At 58.2% G+C, this 18,894-nt stretch overlaps 1 protein-coding gene across 4 annotated transcripts; it reads left to right on the top strand.

The window, feature by feature from the left end:
• Nucleotides 1–5,447: 5,447 nt before the first annotated feature.
• On the top strand, nucleotides 5,448–18,426 carry PTPN7 (protein tyrosine phosphatase non-receptor type 7). 4 transcript variants are annotated; one of them, XM_064636107.1, is made up of 10 exons: nucleotides 5,448–5,845; nucleotides 10,742–10,969; nucleotides 11,331–11,514; nucleotides 11,950–12,034; nucleotides 12,656–12,732; nucleotides 14,563–14,700; nucleotides 15,516–15,626; nucleotides 16,217–16,374; nucleotides 17,248–17,361; nucleotides 17,894–18,426. In XM_064636107.1, exons 2-10 carry the CDS (start codon nucleotides 10,839–10,841, stop codon nucleotides 17,985–17,987), a joined length of 1,092 nt encoding a protein of 363 aa, XP_064492177.1. In that variant the 5' UTR covers nucleotides 5,448–5,845; nucleotides 10,742–10,838; the 3' UTR covers nucleotides 17,988–18,426. The 4 variants fall into 4 exon arrangements, with proteins under 4 accessions (XP_064492177.1, XP_064492175.1, XP_064492176.1 ...); XM_064636108.1 differs by lacking the exon at nucleotides 5,448–5,845 and adding an exon at nucleotides 8,414–9,368; XM_064636105.1 differs by lacking the exon at nucleotides 5,448–5,845 and having other exon boundaries at nucleotides 8,412–10,969.
• The last annotated feature ends 468 nt before the right edge of the window (nucleotides 18,427–18,894 follow it).

Below are 18,894 nucleotides of genomic sequence, written 5' to 3'. Positions count from 1 at the left end.
GCCTTCTCATCCCCTCCTGGGCTCTCAGTAGCGGTGCATTTGTCATCTGGGCTGCAAAGCCACGCTGTCCTGCATCTCCCATGGGCAGTGCAGCTGGGTTGGGCTGACTGTGGGGCCCAGAGGGACAGCCTGAAGGCTTGGTGGGATCAGCCTGGCTGCTGTTTGGCTTGAGTCGCTCGGCTAGGAGAGCCTAAAACAACAAACATCACAGAATAAGGGAATGTTTCACTGTTTTTTTTAGTCTAGTGGTTTCCTGTGTTCTAAGGATCTCTTCCAGCACCTCTGGGCAGAGGACTTGCCTGCACAGAGCCTGGTTCCAGAGCAGACCCCCACCCAGGAGGCACGTTCCGGCTGCTCGACATGTGGCAGAAGAAGAGGTCAGAAAAGATCAGCTCCAGGATCAGCTGTGACCTTTTCTGGAGACCTGCAGCAGGAGACAGCATCATTCCTTCCCCTCTGGGCCAAAAGCATCCCTGAACACGTGCTTGCACCCAGCACAAGGATACCACCTGCATACACAGCCTGGCTGTGATTCTTAACAGACACCTTCCCACAGCCTGACACTCCTCACAGGCCTGGCCAGTGGCTCCACAGGCTGCCCTGCCAGGGAAGTGGGCATTGCTGGGCTCAGTGTGCTCTGGCAGGTGCTGTGGGGGTCAGGAATGTCTCGGCACTCTATAGGATGCTGCTGAAGGCAGAGACAAGGGCAGGGTGGCCTGTGACATCCCTGTTGTATCTCCTGGGAATGCAGAGTGAGTGTCTCCAACATTGTCATCCCTGCACCCCACCTGTGTGTGCAATTTCAGCGTTGTTCCAGCCTGGAGTCCATCCCTGCTCCCCCAGAGCCTGTCTGTAGTGGTGCACACAGGTAAGGTCACCCTGCCTGGTGGTTCCCACCCAGCTCCTGCTGCCACTCATCTGCTCCCTGCCCAGTTCTCCTGCTTCTTCTCTGCCTGTCACCAACCTCCCCTGTGTCCTGGAGGGTACCAGGGCTGGTGGGACCATCCCACCAGGTCTCCAGGGAAACACCCAGATATTTTCTCCATTGACAAACATCACCTTTGCCCTCCTTTGCTGCATGTTGTTAAAAGAGACCATTGGCAGAGTCTGAGCTGACAGCCTGTGTCAGCCCCTGGGGCCTGTCTGATGGCTGGGAAGAGGCAGCAGAGAGGACGCTGACACACAGGGTGGCTGCCACTGCTTGAATCCATCCTGGCTCTTCGTGGGAGACAGGATCCATCTGGACCTCTTCAGGGTCCATCCTGGATCCACACAGGCTCAGCCATCCCTGACTATGACAGAAACATAAACCAGCCCTTTGCAGGGACGGGGCAAAAGGCAGACATGGGGGTCCTGTCAGAGCTCCAGAGCCAGTCAGTTGTGCAGGATATGGCCCCACACGTGACATCTCCTGCCAAGCTGGCGTGGGCAGCGGGTCCCTGCCTGGCACCTGCTTCAGGCCACTGCCCCAGGGCTCTGGGGTCCTTTGGCTGGATTCCAGCTCTGGGCCCAGAGTGGAGCAACCCCAAAGCCTGCTGAGGCCTCCCCACTAGTGCTTCTGAGGAGAGGCTCAGGAGACCCACGGGAACAGGACAGGCCCAAGGGGCTGTGAGAAGAGGTGGAGACGTCATGTTCCCCAGCAGTGCTGTGATGCCAGGCTGGCTGGTGGTGTGGCAGGGCAGGGATGGCCTGGCCTAGCTGAGAGCAGAGCTTGCTGGCTTTGCACCCCTCTCTGCACCCCTGTGAGTGTTCTGTCAGTGCTTCCCCATTCTCTTCCCCTCTCGCCATCAGCACAGATCTCTCCTACCCTGTCCTGGTGCCACAGACCTGGGCCCCAGCAGCACAGGCAGGTGGTGGCTGTATCCTGCATTACAGAGGCACCCACCCCGTCCCAAAATGCCCCCCCCCCCAAACAGAGGTGAGGTAAGGGAAGAGAAGGACAGTGGACTGTGCAGAACTGCACAGTGACCTGCCCACCAGGCACCACGTCTGTGATCTGCTGCTGTTCCCCGTGGTGGCAGACCCAGTGCCTCACTCAGGGTCACTACAAACACCACCCTGGTGCCAGCCCCGTGGCTCGACCCTGTGTCCCTGCCAGCAAGGAGCAGGGCAGGGTGCTCAGCAGCCTGGTGATGGAGACAGCTGCTGTCTGGCAAGGCATGGCTTTCACAGGCAAGCAGCCCAACACTTGTGCTGCATCCCAGGCTCTGGTGACACCAGTTGCTGCCTTGATTTCTCCTCCAGTGTCAAAAGCTCCATGGCTTCATCCTTCAACTCTCTGGCAGGAAAGGTGTCCCTGGTCCCACAGCAGTTAGGGACCCCCCTCAGTCCTGACAGCAGAAGGAAATAAACTAAAAAGCTCACAGTTGCTTTTCCTCCAGATCTGGGCCATCTGTGGCCATGAGCACCAGGGCTTCCCCACCGTGAGCTGACAGGAATATTTCTGATGCCTGGAACTGGGATAGAACAGGTGTGCTGTGAGCTTCCATGGCTCAGACCTACGGCTGCAGCGAGACAAAGGGGACTCAGAGGCATCACACAGCATCTCCCAGCAGCAGCAATGCATGGTCCAACGTGGCAGCTTCCTGAATTTCTGAGGCCAGAAAGCACAACCCAGAACAGCTTTCAAGAATGGACAGGCAGGCCCACTCTCTGTCGTGGCCGTGAGCTGGAGGAGCAGCACTGGGCAGACCTGCATTCTGCCTCTGCACTGCTGCCCTCTGGCTGCCTCTGCTGCTCCACAGCCAGTCCTTCGGCTGGAGAGGTGGGACCTGCCGTGGCTGTCAGAGGCTCTGCCTCTTGCTATGCAAGAACCATCACAGAATTGTTCAGGTTGGAAAAGCCCTCTAAGATCATCAAGTCCAACCATTAACCATTAACCCAGCACTGTCATGTTCACCACTAACCCATGTCCCCACGTGCCACATTCACACACCTTTTGAACACCTCCAGGGCTGGTGACTCCACCCTGGGCAGCCTGTGCCAGTGCCTGATCACCCATTCAGGGAAGATATTTTTCCTGAAATTAAAGCTGCTGGTATATCCTCCCTGGCCCTTTGGCCTCAGGCAGCTGCATCCACAGATCCATCCTGTGCTGGGGCCAGAGAGTACAGGCAGTCCTTAGTGCACACAGTCTGTCCAAGGTGAGGTTAAGAAACTTAACCCCTGTGCAGTGACCAACTCAGCGTTGGCTGGACTCACCACACGTATTTCTGCAGTGGATGTTGGCTGATGATGGCTGCTTTAACCATCCCTGCTTACTATCTTCTTTCTAGCTGTTATCAGAAGAGGATAGAAGAGGGCTAGAAGAGGATCTGTGCCTTCATCATAAAAAGTCACTGCTGATCCCAGGCCAGATCAGCCTGAGGAAGGCCAGCACTGTTTCCCCTTGCCCAGCAGTGCCTGGGTGCAGGCTTTCTTGCAACAAAAATGGAAGTGACTGCTTTCTAACCGCTTCCTTTCTTTCTGAGTCGCTCTCTCTCTCCCTCCTACCCCTCCTGCCCAGCTCGTTTCCTGTCATTGGTAATGGCCGCTGCACCTGATGAGAGGTAACTGGGCTCAGTGTCCCCCCAAAAAGAAGCAGCCTGGGCTGGGGGCAGCAGGGCCATGCAGAGCAAACCCAGCTGGGCTTGGCTGGGCAAAAGGCTCAGCCTGTGTGCTGGCTGCCGAGGTCCCCACTGCTACAGGGTGCTAAGGGACCCAGGAGAGGAATAACATGATGGGTCTTCAGGATTTTCAGGCCTTTTTGTGTCTTTTTCCTTGAGAGCTTCTTTGCCCTGTGTGCTGTGGGGAGGAGTTGGGGGGGTTTCCTGTTCCTGGGAGACTTCTCCCTGCCCACACAGCTCACAGGGTTTTGCAGGCAGGTGCTGTGCTCTGGAGCCTCCCGAGGGGACATGTGTGTGTGTCTCCTGGCCTGGAGTAGCTGCTGCTTGCTGCCACCCCACAGGTGTCCCAAGCAAGGCAACAGCTCACTCCCCAGAGGAAACTGAGGCACACAGCGTTTTCCAGGCAGCCTTTCTAAAAGCAAAGCCCTCTTAGAGGCAGACAGGGAAGGACAGGACAAGCCCAAGTGACAGATGGATGAGCTGGGTGATGCCACAGGTGCTGGGTGTGCCTCCAGCAGCGTGTCCTGGGTGACCAACTCGCTCAATGGCTCTTGCTGTGCTTCTCTGGCTTCTCCACTGGCATTTGTTGGCTACAGAGTCAAAGTCTCAGCACTTTGGAGGTCTGGTCCCACGTGCTGGCTTAGATCCCCTTTACTTAGAACCACCCCTTAGGGACATGGTTTAATGGTGAACATGGCAGCGCTCAGTTAACAGTTGGACTCGATCTCAGAGGGATTTTTCTACCTTAATATTTCTGTGATTTTGTGGTTCTATGCACTTGACTTAGGAACAATCTCCTATGCAATTACTCCACTGTAAAATGAAGCTGGAGAGCTTGTTCCCACATGAGGAGAGGAATAAACCAAGCTGATATAAAGCACTTTCACTCTGGGAGACCTATCGCAGGGGAGCTGTTCCTGTGCCAAGGCACCCTCTTTAGTCCACAACAGCACCAGCTTTGCATCACTGTTAGCCCACCCTGGTAGGGCTGGTGGTTCACCTGCTCTGCCTTTCTGCTGGAAAATTTGGAGGAAAGCTCAGCTTGTTTGCAGGAGTTGTGGGAGAATATCTAATTCCAGAAACCAAAAGCGGTTCTACTCAGCAGTCATAGAATCATAGAATATGCTGAGTTGGAAGGGAGTCATGAGGATCATCGAGTTCAACTCCTGGCCCTATGCAGGACTCCCCAAGAATCCCACCCTGTGCCTGAGAGCATTGTCCAAATGCTTATTGAACTCAGACAGGCTTGGGGCTGTGACCACTTCCCTGGGGAGCCTGTTCCAGTGCCCGACCACCCTCTGGGTGAAAAACCTTTTCCTGTCTACTCTAAGCCTCCCCTGACTCGGCTCCTGCTGTTCCCTTGAGTCCTATCACTGGTCATGAGAGTGAAGAGATTGGTACATGCCCCTCTGCTTCCACTCATGAGGATGCTGAAGACCGCAATGAGGTCTCCCCTCAGTCTCCTCTTCTCTGAACAAATCAAGTGATTGAAAGAAGAAAAAAATCCAGCAGTTAAGCAAGAAATTCAGGTGTTAAACCCTCCTCCTGGTTCTCCTTGAGGAGAGGGCAGAAGCACAGGGGCTGGCAGGATCAGCTGCGATGCCTTGGCAAGACAACCAGCAATTGCTTAATTGCTCCCAGCCCGAGCCAGGCAGGAGCAGGAGCGAACGCTGCACAGGCTGTCATCAGCCACGGGGAGAAAGGTCACACACCGGCTGCCTCTGACTCGGTGCCCGGGATCAGCTCCACGCCGGTGGGATGCCCGAGGGTCCAGGCTCACCTGCGGCGCTGCCCTGCGGGCTCTGAGCTCCCGCAGCCCCGCTTGTGCCGGGGCCGTCCTTGGGAATGCGCTCCCGTGGAGGACTCCGGAATAGCGAGACGCTGTTCTCCGGAAAAGCAATCTGCGGAGGTGCTTCCCTCAGCTCCGGGTCCTCGCTGTCCCCGGGCCGGCGCGGCGGAGTCCCCGGCAAAGGTGCGGTACCCGGGCTGTTCACACCCCTCGGCCGGCTCTGCGGGATGCTCCGGGTGACTGCACCGTCCTCCTCACGCCTGCCGGGAGCTGATCGCCCGGTGTGCACAGAGTCTGCTCAGTCCCGAGGCAGCTGCTTCACCTTCAAGCCTGTGAGCGATGTTTAGGCGGTGGAGGAGATGGGCTCATTTCCAAAAGCCTGCAGGACGTCCTGAGTCCCAGCCGTGTCAGCGGAAGCAGGACCAGCCCTTCCTGAGTGCCGGACCCAAAGGTGATGGGGGCCTGGCGGGACAAGGCAATCCCAGGGAGTGAGGCTGTGGGGCAGCATCTGTGCTTTGGGTGCCAGTTCGGTGCCTGCCTGGGCTGAGGTGACTTTGGGGCTACATTGCTGTTTGGAGAGGGTGAGGAGAGGGTGTGTGAATCAAGGGAGGGAGGCTGGGTGAGGAGGCCCATGCTCAGGAGGTCGGGGGGCAGAAATGGGCATGAGGACTGGCTAGGAAAGTGGGAAGAACTGCTCCCAGTCTGGAGCTAGAAGGTGCCCTTCGCACAAGGGGAACTGGCTCTGAGATCATGGCCAGAAGTGCAAGATGATCCCATGGAAGTGGAGTTGTAAAATGCAAGTGAACAACAGCAAGTACCAGCCAGGGATAAATCCAGATTTTCCTTCCCAGAGCACCAACTCTGTAGGGTCTCCACGTGTTGCTGAAAGTAAACCCACAGCCATACCTCAGGGCCTCTGAGGCTCTGGCACAGACCTCTCCAGTCCCTACATCCCAACAGAAAATCCCAATGCACAAGTGTTCATGGACACAGGACACAGGGGATCCCAAGCGTGGCACATCCCTGGTTGGGTCAGGGTGCATGGCTGGTGTGGTAACAGCTGGGACCCTTCCCCCAGTGTCTGCCCCTCCATCACCAAGCTTTGCTGTCCCAGCACCACTCTGGACATCATCATAACCCCTGACATCCCACTGGCACCAAGGTCAGAGCAGAGAGGAGAGCTGGGGAAGAAGGGATGTTCCTGTTCTGGGTCCTGACCCTCCTTCCCCACAAGACAAGGGAGGCAGGAAGGTGAGAGGCACAGCTGTGACCTTATGGGACCCTCCTCCTCAGAGCCATTTCCTTCAGTGTTGCTTCCCCCCATCCCCTCCTGGGCTTTGCCCTCTGGGGATTGTCAGGTTCCTCTTTGCCCAGGTCATATTGCAATGGGGGTGGCTGCCCTGGTGTCCTGGTCCTGTCCTTACAGCAAACTGTCCCTGGGTTGGGATCTGCCCCCAGACTGGACACCCTCTCCCCTCATAGCCCAGTCATTCCTAGCCCCAGTAGTCCCTGCTTGTAGGATCCAGCAGCTCCTCCTCTGCACCCCAGGCCAGCCTGATGCAGCTGGTGCAGAGCTGTTGATATGACATGGGATGAGTGTGGCTGCACGTGAAAAGCACAGTCCCTTGCCTTGCACCACTGGCCAGAGCAGCTCCCAGCTCTTTGCTCCCCGCTGTACCCCCCTGAGGATCCAGCCGGGTCCCTCTGGAGGAGCCAGCTGGCAGCATCATGTTCCAAGCTGGTGCTCAGAGGTGGTCAGGAGTGATGTGCCCAAAAGTGCTTTTGTGTGTGTGTGTGTGAGTGTGGGCACGTCTGGGACTTCACTGCTCGAGGTATCTGCCCGCCCTCCGCCTGCTCGGGTGGACACCGATGAGTGACCAGGGACATCCTCTCTGCACGTGTGGATGTGCATCTGCTGTGTGCAGCCTGGGGGGGCAGGGGCCATTCCCAGGGGGGCAGCAGACACGTGGCTTGGTGCAACAAGGTGCAGGGAGCAGGCTGTTGTTTCAGGAGTGGGTACTGAAAGCTGAAAAGTGCCCTGGGTCAAGTAGTGTGTTCCGGGCCCATCTGCTCCTGGTCTCCCTCACATCCAGTCTATCTCCCCCATCTCACGCCTCTTTTCCCACCAGCACCTTGTCTTTCAAGGGTCTCCACCAGTCTGTGTCCCATTCCATGCTCTCTCTCCCCTCAAATGCACCTCCTCGGTCTGCTGGTGCTTCAGCAGAGGGGAGGAAGAGGAGCTATGCTGGTGGGTGGGAGCACACTGGGTTCCACTCGTGCACCATCACAGGCATGCAGGGGTCAAAAAATCCCAGCAGTGCAGACTTTTCTGTCCCTGGGACCCTGGGCCATGGCACATCCCTGTACCACATCCCTACTTCCCTCCTGCGTTCCCCCCATCCTGGGTCTTGGGTAGAAGGTGGCACTGCCAGCATCTCCCAGGGTTGCCCAGGGAAGACATTCTGGCACCTCAGCACCCCCCTGCACACCTGCTCCTGCAAACACACAGCTGTGCACAGACAGGCAGCTCTCCAGCTCAGTGACCAGCAGTGCTGGCACCACACATCCCAGGGACGGGACAGTGGCCACAAGGAGCTGGGCTGGAGCTGGCCCAGGATGGAGGTGGCCCAGACTGGGAGCTCTCCAGGGCAGAGCGGGAGGGGAAAGGTGTTTGGGATGTGGTGTCCATGGGGGATGGGGGGGTTTGGGATGTGGTGTCCATGGGGGATGGGGGGGTTTGGGATGTGATGTCCGTGGTGTCTGGGGGTTGTTTGGGATGTGATGTCCATGGGGGATGGGGGTTGTTTGGGATGTGGTGTCCATGGTGTCTGGGGGTGGTTTGGGATGTGGTGTCCGTGGTGTCCGGGGTTGTTTGGGATGTGGTGTCCATGGTGTCTGGGGGGGTTTGGGATGTGGTGTCCATGGTGTCTGGAGGGTGTTTGGGATGTGGTGTCTGGGGGGGTTTGGGATGTGGTGTCCATGGGAGCTGGGGGGTGCAGTGGGAGCTGCTGCAGCACAGCAGGGTGGGGGCTGAGGAGGAAGGAAGCAGCAGTGTCTGAGCAGAGTCCGGGCAAGAGCAAACAGGAAGAGTGATGGGGATGTGGCAGGAAGGATGTGCAGTGCCATAAGGGCAGACCTGTCCTACCTGAGGCAGACTCTCCAGGGACCTTCCTCCCCAAATACATCCCCTGCCCTGCCCTGCTGGAGAGGGGGAGCCCATATGTCTTCCCCTGAGGTGCCCAGGGATGGTCGCGGGTGCAGAGAGGTGCTGGGTCCCCACATGGACATGGGTTGGGGGATGCTGGGGTGACACCAGGAGCACACTGCACATGGCCAGGCATTGAGGGTAAGAGGCACTGAGCGAGCCCTGGCTCATCCCACAGTGGGATGGGGAACAGCTGGGGCACAACCTGGGCAAAGGGATATGGGCAGGAGAGCAGGGATGGGAGGAATCATCCTGGCTTCCTGCAGGAGAGGAGGTGGGGTCTGGTGCCCCCAGAATAGCACCACTGCACCACGTGGAGCATCCCACCTCAACCTCTGCCAGCGGCCTCCTGTGGCCAGGTCTTGCCTGTCGCTCCATGCCCCATGGGTGGCAGCAGTGCTGGCCATGGCTTGTCCCAGAGAGCACTGAGCACACCCCACCAGCCCCACCGGCGATGCCCGTGGAGGCACCCCAGGGGTTTGGGGGAGGTCAGGCTGTGCCCGGAGACGCAGGATGCAGGGCGGGGGTTCGCCGGTGGGGAGCAGGGCTGGGTCTGCAGGCGGCCCAGCGGAGCCGAGCTGCAGAGATGTGGCCGGTATGTGTGTGGGCGGCAGGCAGGGTGGGGGAGAAGGAGGGAGAGGAAGCAGCAGAGGCAGCAGCTCCTTTGATAAGCAGCTTCCTGAACACTTTAAACCGTGGTGTGAGACCGAGACGCGCGGTGCCCGCGGGCCTGTGCCGGGACCGACGAGCCCACAGCGCAGGGCAGCAGGTAGGCAGCCCCCCAGCCCACCCCTGCCGCCCACTGGAGACGAGACCCCCAATGGGCAGTGCCGGGCCCCGGTGCCCAGGGGTGGTGGGCATGTGCTTGCAGCCAGGCAGCCCCAGGCAGGGCTGGGATGCTGGACAGGGTGATAGGAGCACCTCCCTGCAGGTACTGGCAGCTGGGGCTCTTCCTAGGGTGCCTCTCTGCCAGCCAGGGGCTTGGCCAGGGCATCTCCCAGGTGTTTCCTGGCTGGAGCACAAGGGACAGCTGCTGGGGTGGGAGCCTGGGCTGTCTCTGGTCAGGGTCTCTCCTGGTGCTGCAGTTCCTGCTCATGCCCTGCCTGTCTGGGGAACACTGGGACACACTGAATGGGGCACAGGGCACAGGGCATGGGGCTGGTGTGCATGGCAGTGGTGGCACTGCCACCCCCAGAAATGACACTGGGCAGCAGGGATTCTTGGAGAACATCTCCTGCCCTAGCTGTGTTCCCAACCACCATGTGGACCCAGCTCTCCACAAGACCTCCCTGAGCAGATGGGCTAACAGGGATCCCACTCTTTGCCCACCAAGAGCTCTGATTCTACATCATCCCCTGTCTCCTCATGGAGGGAGCTGGGGATGAGAAGGAGCCTTAGGATCCCAGTGTGCTGCATGCACTATGAGGAGCTGTTCTCAGAGGTGAACCAGCATCACCCACAAGTCCCCAGTCCTGTATCGCTGGAGCTGGTGATGGAGGAGCCCTGGCACCTCCCCCGGCTGGGCTGCCCCATCACCTCTTGCTCAACCACCCAGATAAAGCAGTTTCCTCTTGACGGTTGCTGAGACCTGCAGGGTGGAGGAGGCTGTCCCAGGTCATCCCTCCCTCGCCAGAGTCATGAGGCTGTTGAGGGAGCCTGGTCTGTGTCTCCCTGCAGCAGGAGCTGGCCAGGCTCCCTGCAGTGGCTACAGCCCACCTCGTGTCACCTGCTGAACACTGCTGGGCTCATGTGTTCCAGCTCTCCCACTTCCCACTGTTTCCCCAGGCTGAAGCAGGCATGGCAGGGAAGGGCTGGAAACATAGGGCAGCATGTGCTTCCCATGGAGGTGGAGAGCATCTGGGGCTTCCAACACAGAGTGGGTGTCCTGCCCTCGGGGGAAGCAGGTGGTCCTTGGTGCCATGCCCAGGGTCACCAGTGGTGTCTGTTGGGTTACAGTGCTGCAGCATCCCGGAGGATGAACATGCTGGGAGCTCTCCCTCTGCCATCCACCTGGATACAGGAGCTGGGGGTCCTGATTCCAGGACAACTGAGAACTTAAAACCCATCTCTTGCTTGCAGACCATCTGTTGGGGAGTCCACCCAGCCTCATTGTATGTCCCAGATCTGCCTTTTCTTTTCCAGCCTCTTCTCCTCTGATGGCTCTGTGATTCCCCAAAAGTTGAGGGCCCACTGTGACCCACCCTGTGCTTCAGGACGAGGGCTCTGTGGCTGCTGCAGCATGGTCCAAGCCTGCTTGGTGTGCTCCAGAGTTCATAAGGGCAGCCTGGCAGCCCAGGCAGCTGCGGCAGACATGGACAAGCGGGACAAGCCCAGTCCCTCTGCCAAGAAGCACGTGCGTCTCCAGGAGAGGTGAGTGTGGCTCAGCCCTCATGGGGATACCCACAGCACTGCTCATCCCCAGGGCTCCCCCATACTTCCCTCCTTACAGCCCTCCACCTGCCAGCACGTGCAGGTGCCAGGTCTGAAGGTGGAGGCAGCCGTGACCCCCCACCCAGCCCAGGATAAATCTCGACACCACCTTCCAGGGGCTTCCCAGCCAAAAGGCAAAATGTTCAGCTCAAGTTCCTTGTTTCTCAGTCCTCCCATCTACTGGGGTCTCTGCCTGGCTTTTGTTCAGTGTGGGGTGGTTTTAACTGATGATATGGTGGGATGGGCTCTCCTTCTGTCCCTGGGTGGCAGTGGGTCAGCCAGGGACCCCTTTGCCTTGCAGGAGGGGCTCCAACGTATCACTGGTGCTAGACATGAGCTCTCTGGGGAGCGTGGAGCCCATCCAGCCCGTCTGCACACCACGGGACATCACACTGAAGTTCCTGAGGACATCCAGCCACGTGCTGAGGAGACAGGAGCTCCAACAGCATGCCCAGTGCCTGGCACAGCTCCAGGAGGAGTTTTCGGTGCGACACTTCCCCCTTCCTCCTCAACACAGGGGTGGCAGGGGCTGGTGATGGTGGCACAGACAGGGGTGGACAACTCTGAGAGAGGTTCTGACCCCAGCTGTGCCCCACGGCCCTGGTGGTGGGGCAGGCAGAGTGGGCAAGCAGAGGGCAAGGGTGCCCAAGGTACCACCCTCTCCCTGGTGCGCACACATCCTTGGGGTCCCTGGGGTCCTGCCCTCCCATGACAAGCTCTTCTCCCAAGGTGGCCTCTCTGGAAAAAGTCCCACATCATCTGGGGTAAGGACAGGGCTCATCCCAAGAGCTGGCATCTCTGGTGATGCCAGTGGGTCCCTGGGCCAGCTGTGCACTTCTGAGGGACCAGCTCTGCCACCACCAGGGTACACAAGTGGCAGCGATGAGCCTTTCCTCACGCCTGTTCTCTTTCCCCTGCAGAAAATCCCACCCAACTTTGTGAATCCAGAGGAGCTGGAGATCCCTGGACGTGCCTTCAAGGACAGATACAAAACCATCCTCCCCAGTACGTGCCACTGCATCCCTTTGCCTCCCATTTGCCCATCTTTGTTTGCTCATGGGAGAGGGATGACTTGGAGCAGCCCTGGCATGGGGGTGGGCGTGCCTGGGTGCACGAGCAAGAGCTGTTCCTGCTGTGTTTGTTCCTACCTCCCATGTAGCAGGAGCTGGGTGTTGCAGGGGGTGCACACAGTGCTAGGGGGTGGTACATGGGGAGCTACTCCCTGGGATGTCCTGCCTACAGTGCAGGATAGCCCAGCCTAGGTTGCACCTGCCACCCTGCAGTCTTACATGTCCCAAGGGCATGCCCCTAGGGATGTAAAGGCTGAGGATGTCGTGGAAGGACTCTGGGCTCTAGTCAGGCACTGTGGGAATGTCCTGGGGGGGTCGTGCCCGGCAGGTGAACTAAGCCATGTGCTCACTGTGATATGTGCAGGTTTGGGCACATACCTGGGCTGTGCCTTGCCAGGGCAGTGAGGCTGAAGTGGGGCAAGTATGGGCCTGAGGGAGGGTGCAAACAGCTCTCAGTATGGCACAGACTGGGAGGACTCAGCCTGCAGTCCCTGAGGCTGAGACAGGGAGGATGGGTAGGGTCAGTCCCTGGGGTAATACCTGCCATGTCTTCCAGATCCTGAGAGCCGGGTCTGCCTCCGGAGGGCAGGGAAGCAGGAGGAGGACAGCTACATAAATGCCAACTACATCACGGTGGGTGTTCTGCCTGGGCTCCCAGGTCCTGCAGCCCATGGCTCAGGGCAGTCTGCAGGTGTCACACTGTCACCCACTGCCCTGGGCCTGCCCTGGGGCAGCAGTTTTACCTTGCCACCCCTTTTGGAGCTGGAGAGATGCAGCTCTGCCCGAGCAGGGCAGGCACGCTGCTCCTTTTGCTGGGAGAGGTTCATGAGGGGGCTGCTCTCAGCTCTCCCTCGACAGGCTGCTTTGGAAGGGCTCCTCCATCTCCTCCTCACACACTGGCCCACTGTCTGGCAAGGCCATGGGAGGCAAGCTATGCCAGTAGAGCATGGCAGCTCAGAGATCCTCAACCCTCACACATCCAGGGATTTCTCTCTACTCAGGGGGTTTGTTACAATTTCCCAAGAGGAAAGCTTAATGAAGGTGGGGCATGGCTTATTTTTGGCACCTGATTGGGTCCCTTTCCAGAGACTGAGAAATCCCCAGACCCAAGGGTGTTACTTAGACAACCTGATTTTGATATCCATCCCTGTGCAAACCCTTCCAGGCTGCAGCCTCACTTGTGCTGAACCACATATCACCCTTAAATGGGATCTTGTGTCAGCCAAGTGCCAGGTGCCTGGAGGGCAGGCTTCTTTCTGAGCAATTCATCTCACTTTGGCATTCTTCCCTTGGGACTGGCCAGGGTGCTGGGAAGCAGAGGTGGGGCCACAGACACTGTGAGTGCATGGCAGCAAGGGAAAGTGGGACTTGGAAAAATAGCCCATAAAAAGTGCCCTCTGGGGTGATGGACAGACCCTTGATCACATCAGCCCCACCTGGGATTGATGCTTTCCCTGCTGATGGTGTTCCATGAAATGTTTCTGAGTGTGAGATTTTAGGTCTTTTAACACCTAGTAGTGCAGGTAAGGCAGTCATCAACAACTGTCTTATGAAGTTAGCCCTGAACTTTAGTGATTAGATTAAATTCCCTGGGGAGATCCACCATACACACACACCTTAAGCGGGGCTTAAGGGCAGTACACAAATGCAGATAAGCAAATGAACTTATACATCGATTCTTCAGAGGACAGTCCTTAACAATTTTAAACTGAGATCTCTTTTGACAAAGCTGTACAGCTTTACAGCTCTACCTGGAGTGCTGTGTCCTCGCTTTTCCAAAAGCTGGGATGCTTGGGGGTGCCTCCCCCAGCATCTCTGTGGCATCCTCAGCTGGGTCCCAGACTCCTTGATGTGTTGCCAAATGGAATGTCCAGCTGGGAGCTGGAGTAACTTGTTACTGACCCTGGGAGAGAGATCTCCTACACTTCTGCTTGTACATTGAGCTCCTGCCAGCTGCTGCTGCACACTGTCCAGGGCCGGGGGATGAAGCAGGAGATGAGCAGGACTCGGAGCTTTTAGATATCTTTAGTAATTTTATGCTGGGGGAGGAAGTGGCAGTGGAGGCAGAGAACTCTTGGAGCTGTGAAACTGGGACTCTTGCTTGTCCTTGTGGAAATGCCCACAGTGAGGAGTGCAGCTCCCTGTGAGGGCTCTGCCTTGCCAAGGCATCCACCACGCTGGCTGTCCTCACCAGGGGCGCTTGCAGGAGCTTGGGTGCACAAGGCCAGCTCCGTGGACTTGCTCGTGGATGGTGGGACCAGCAGGATGGTGAGGATGCCTGGTATGCCCTCATCAGGTCTGTAAAAGCATTTCAAGGACAGGTTTAGTAGGAAATAATGTGTGTGGCTCAGGCTTTCACCTGTAGAGGCAGAAAAGGCCCGTAAGGGTTGGAGAGGTCTGGAGACAGGCCCCCCCTCCCCTCGGGGTCCCCCCAGCTTCCCTGATGGACCGTGTGCTCGGCAGGGCTACGCGGGGCGGCCCCGGGAGTACATCGCCACGCAGGGACCCATGCTGCACACCGTGACCGACTTCTGGGAGATGGTGTGGCAGGAGGAGGCACCCCTGATCGTCATGATCACCGAGCTCCAGGAGCGCAAGGAGGTACCAGCGCCCCTCCCGGGCCCGGGCACCGCCCCCAACCAGGGCCACAGGGTGGGGTGGGGTGATGGCAACAGCGAAGGGCTGTGCGAGAGTAAGCGTGGGGTCTGTGCACCCGCTTGCTGTGCTTTGGTCCCCGAGGGTTCCCTGATGGATCAGGTGGAGGAGGAGGGTCCCAGGGCTGCAGCCCTGGTTCCAGGCAGCAAAGCTTCTCTTCCTCACATGGCCTCGTGTTCTGGGCATGCTTTGCCAGCTGGATTAGAGGCTAAAGGGATTAGAGCACCCCCTGGGCAGGGGGCAGAAGCAGCAGGCAGCAGTGCCCCTCTGGCCCCCCACAGCTCTCCCCTGGGCTAGGAGCTCTCAGCCAGGAGATTAAGCTGGGGTGGGAGCCTGCAGTGCTGTGCCTTTGCTGGGAACCCTGGCTCGCCATCCAAGCAGCACCAGCCTGGGGGAACTGAGAACTGAAAACTCGCTCTCTCTTTCATGGCCATGTCCTTGCTCCCTTCTCTCCTGACTGACAGCCTCCCTGTGCCCTGGGTCCTGCTGGGCCTGGAAGCATCCAGGGGCTGGGGAGAGCTATGCAGCCCTGGGGTCTGAAAGCCAGGGCAGGCATGGGAGTGGCTGAAGGGCAGCAGATGCAGGGAGAGGGATCTATCCCTTCTTTGCTTCCCCTCTGTATCACTCCACATCCACCTTCCCCACTCCCCCACATCCCCCCAGGTGATGCCCCTTCCCAAGAGCACTGAGCCAAGCACAGCTCAGACATCCAGCAGGTGCCTTGAGCATCTCACAGCCACAAAACCTGACTTGTCCTCCAGAAATGTGTCCACTACTGGCCTGAGAAGGAAGGCACCTACGGCCCCTTCACCGTGCGCGTGCAGGGGGTGAGCGAGGGCGCGGAGTACGTGGTCCGGGATCTCTGCATCCAGGTGGGTTCCAGCCCCACCCTGGGGTTAGAGGGGCAGTGCAGCGGGGCCCAGCTGTGCCCCTAACAGCCCTGGGGGTCTGTAGTGAGATGGCAATGCTGTGTGATAGGAAAGTGGGGGGTTCATGGTTCTCAGGAGCCCCTTGCCAGAGGAGAGGTCTGCAGAGCTCCTGCCTGGGGGGGGGCTGGGAGGGAGCAGGACCCAGCCCTGGGGTCTGGAGGAGAGGGAGTCAGCTGGGCAGAGTGGTGCTACCAGCCCACTGTTGTTTGCACTGTGTTGTTGGGCTCTGCCCCATGGGCTCCCCATGGTCACCCTGGGCTGACACTAGCCTAAAGGATCTTGTTTGCTTTGTCTGGACTCTGGGGACAGTATTGGGACACTCTGCATCTGCTCCCATCTTCTGGGACGGGACACATCCCATTTTCCCTGGCCCAGGGGTCTCTCCCGGGTGTCTGGCAGAGGCTCTAAGAGGGATTTGGGAGGAGAGCAGCTGAGATGGGTACAGGCTGCTTGGCTTCTGCTTGAGCTGGACTATGCTTTCATTTGGCCAGTGCTCCCACATCCTGATTTCTCTTTCTTCTGTGCTGAAAAAGCTTGAAGGAGAATGTCGGGAGGTCAAACACATCCTCTTCCCTTCCTGGCCGGACCAGCAAACACCCGAGTCAGCCAAGCCTCTGCTGCACCTGGTGTCCAAGGTGGAGGAGACTCTGCAGACTGCAGCCAGCCCAGGGCCCATCGTGGTGCACTGCAGGTAAGAGCTTGCACTTCACCTGATCCCTGTCTGTGCTTCACTTTGGAGTCAGCCTGCCCGAGAAAAGCCCACATGTGAATGCTCACGTGCTGGTCCTGTGCAGAAATCCCAGGACACAGCAACCCCACAGCAGATTTGTCAACCAGCAGGCCCTGTCCTGGCAGCAGGATGGAGGCATTAGCCTGGCACATCCTGCACCTGGGTCCATGGACAGCAGGCTGCAGAAGAGGTCTGCAGCCAGGACCCAGCCCCATGGTACATCCACAGCTCTGGCTCTGGAAGACCCTGCTTGACCCCTGGGTGATCCCTTCCAACCTGACCCATTCTGTGACTCTGTGATTCCTGCTCACTCTGCCACTGAGCATGGCCTGTAGCTTGGTTGTGGAGCTGTGTTTCAGGGCAGCCCTCCTGCAGGAGGTGGCCTCTGCCTATTTTCTCCCCCTGCTAAGTGAATTTGGGGACAGCAGAGCAGAGCACCTGATTGTCCCTGTGGATCACACTCATCATGTGCTGCTGCAGGCTGGGTGCTAACTGCTGAGTGCTGAGGTCAGAGCCCAGCTGGGAGGGGAAGGGGCTGCAGAGCCCCCTGCACAGTGCAGGGACGGGGCATGGGCTGGTTTTGTGCTTCCAGAGCAGCCTCAGCCATGCTGTGCAACACAGCAAGACCCCCTTGCCACTGGCAGAGTGACCCCAGCCCACGCCTTTTGGTGCCTGGCTAAGGAGGTTGGTCTGGCAGCTGGGAGTGGGGCCCCAGCATCCCTCTAGGAAGAAATCACGGCAGCAAACCCATCCAGGAGTGCATCCAGCTCAGGCAGATGGAGGTCCATGCAGTGGAAGCTGTCGGTGCTCAGCACAGCTCTGTCTGTCCTGCAGCGCAGGCATCGGCCGCACGGGCTGCTTCATCGCCACCAGGATGGGGTGCCAGCAGCTGAAGGACAAGGGGGAGGTGGATATCCTGGGAATCGTGTGCCATCTCCGCATAGACAGGTGGGTGCTCAGAGCAGGAGGCTCCTTGGAGGGTCCTGCTGGGTGCCAAGCCTGGGAGGAGGGATGTGGGAGGGGAGTGGGCATGGGCATCCCGAGGGGGCACGGGGACTATTTTTGGTGGAAACCAGAAGGGTTGCTGGAGGATGCAGATGTGTGGAAAGCAAACAATTCCCAGTGCCAGGCTGGTTCTGCTGAGATCTGACCTGAGGATATGAGGGACAGGAGAGGGGCTCTGAATCTGGCAGGCATCTGCTCCTTCCCTTCCAGCTCAGCCATTAAATCCAGAAACACTCCGTCTGGCCACTTTTCAAGAAGTACTGGTAAATACTAGAGCCAAATCAGTTTCTAATCTCATTTTGAACAGCCCAGCAATGCTTCTGAGCCCCTGTACTCTTTGGGTAGCTCTGGTGCCTGTTTCAGAGGCATCTAAACGTGGTTGGTGATGCAGGAATATTGTGCCCCAGGAGCAGAGAGCTGGGAACGGGGTTCTGGGTTTGGTTAAGTGTCAGTGGGCCCTGCCTTTCCCTTGCAGAGGTGGGATGATCCAGACGAGTGAGCAGTACCAGTTCCTCCATCACACTCTAGCTCTCTACGCTTCCCAGCTGCCAGAGGCTGGAGGCCACTAGCACAGGGCTCCCACCAGGCTTCTAGCTCCCCACTCCAACCTCTCCTGCACCAGCCTCGGGGACACCTCCACCAAAACCTCTCCTGATGCTGCCAGGCCACAGAAAAGCAGCACAAACATCCCTTGGGATGAGCACAGCTGAGGAAACCCACGGGGACTGTGGCCTTGGACCCTGGGGACGAGCAAGGTGTGGTGGGTTCACGTGAGGGGTGCACTGGGTGCTCGAGGTGGCTGTTGCTGCTGCCTTGAGGCAGATTTCACCCGTGGAAAGAAGCTTTGGCTTTTGAGAGGTGCAAGATCCTGAAGCAGAAGAGCAAGCTGTGCAGAGGAACTGCATGCCTGGGGAGCGCAGTTTGCCTTTTACCTGCACAGAGGTGTTCACTCTGTTAGATGCAGCGCTGGTAGAATTACCCTGAAATAAATGGAGCCTCTGTCCTGGCTGTGCATCGTCTGTGAACAGGGCTGGGCTTGCTCCAAACACACACCATGAGGCTCTTCTTGCTAAAGACACACCTTGATGGGTTAGTACAACAGGTGCACAGTCAGCTACCGTTGTTCCATGGCTTGTTTTTCTCTCCACCTTCAGCCAACACCTTCTCAACTGCCCTAAAGTAGAATCATGGAATCATTAAGGTTGGAAAAGACCTCCAAGATCATCAAATCCAACCTTTTACTGAATCCCATTGTGCCCACTAAACTGTATCACGAAGTGCCATGTTCAGTCATTTCTTGAACACCTCCAGGGATGGTGACTCCACCGCCACCCTGGGCAACCCGTGCCAGTGCCTGACCACCCTTCCAGGGAAGAAATTATCCCTAATATCCTTAATATTTTCCCTGATATCCGAACCTCCCCTCTCCCAAGCAGGGGAGATTCCCAAATGCATCTGCAGTTTGCAAGTGATTCC

This window comes from Pseudopipra pipra, chromosome 25 (genome assembly GCF_036250125.1).
Source record: "Pseudopipra pipra isolate bDixPip1 chromosome 25, bDixPip1.hap1, whole genome shotgun sequence".
NCBI lineage: Eukaryota > Metazoa > Chordata > Aves > Passeriformes > Pipridae > Pseudopipra > Pseudopipra pipra.
The sequence above is the reverse complement of the archived record's forward strand: the minus strand, read 5'-3'. Positions and strand labels throughout refer to the sequence as shown.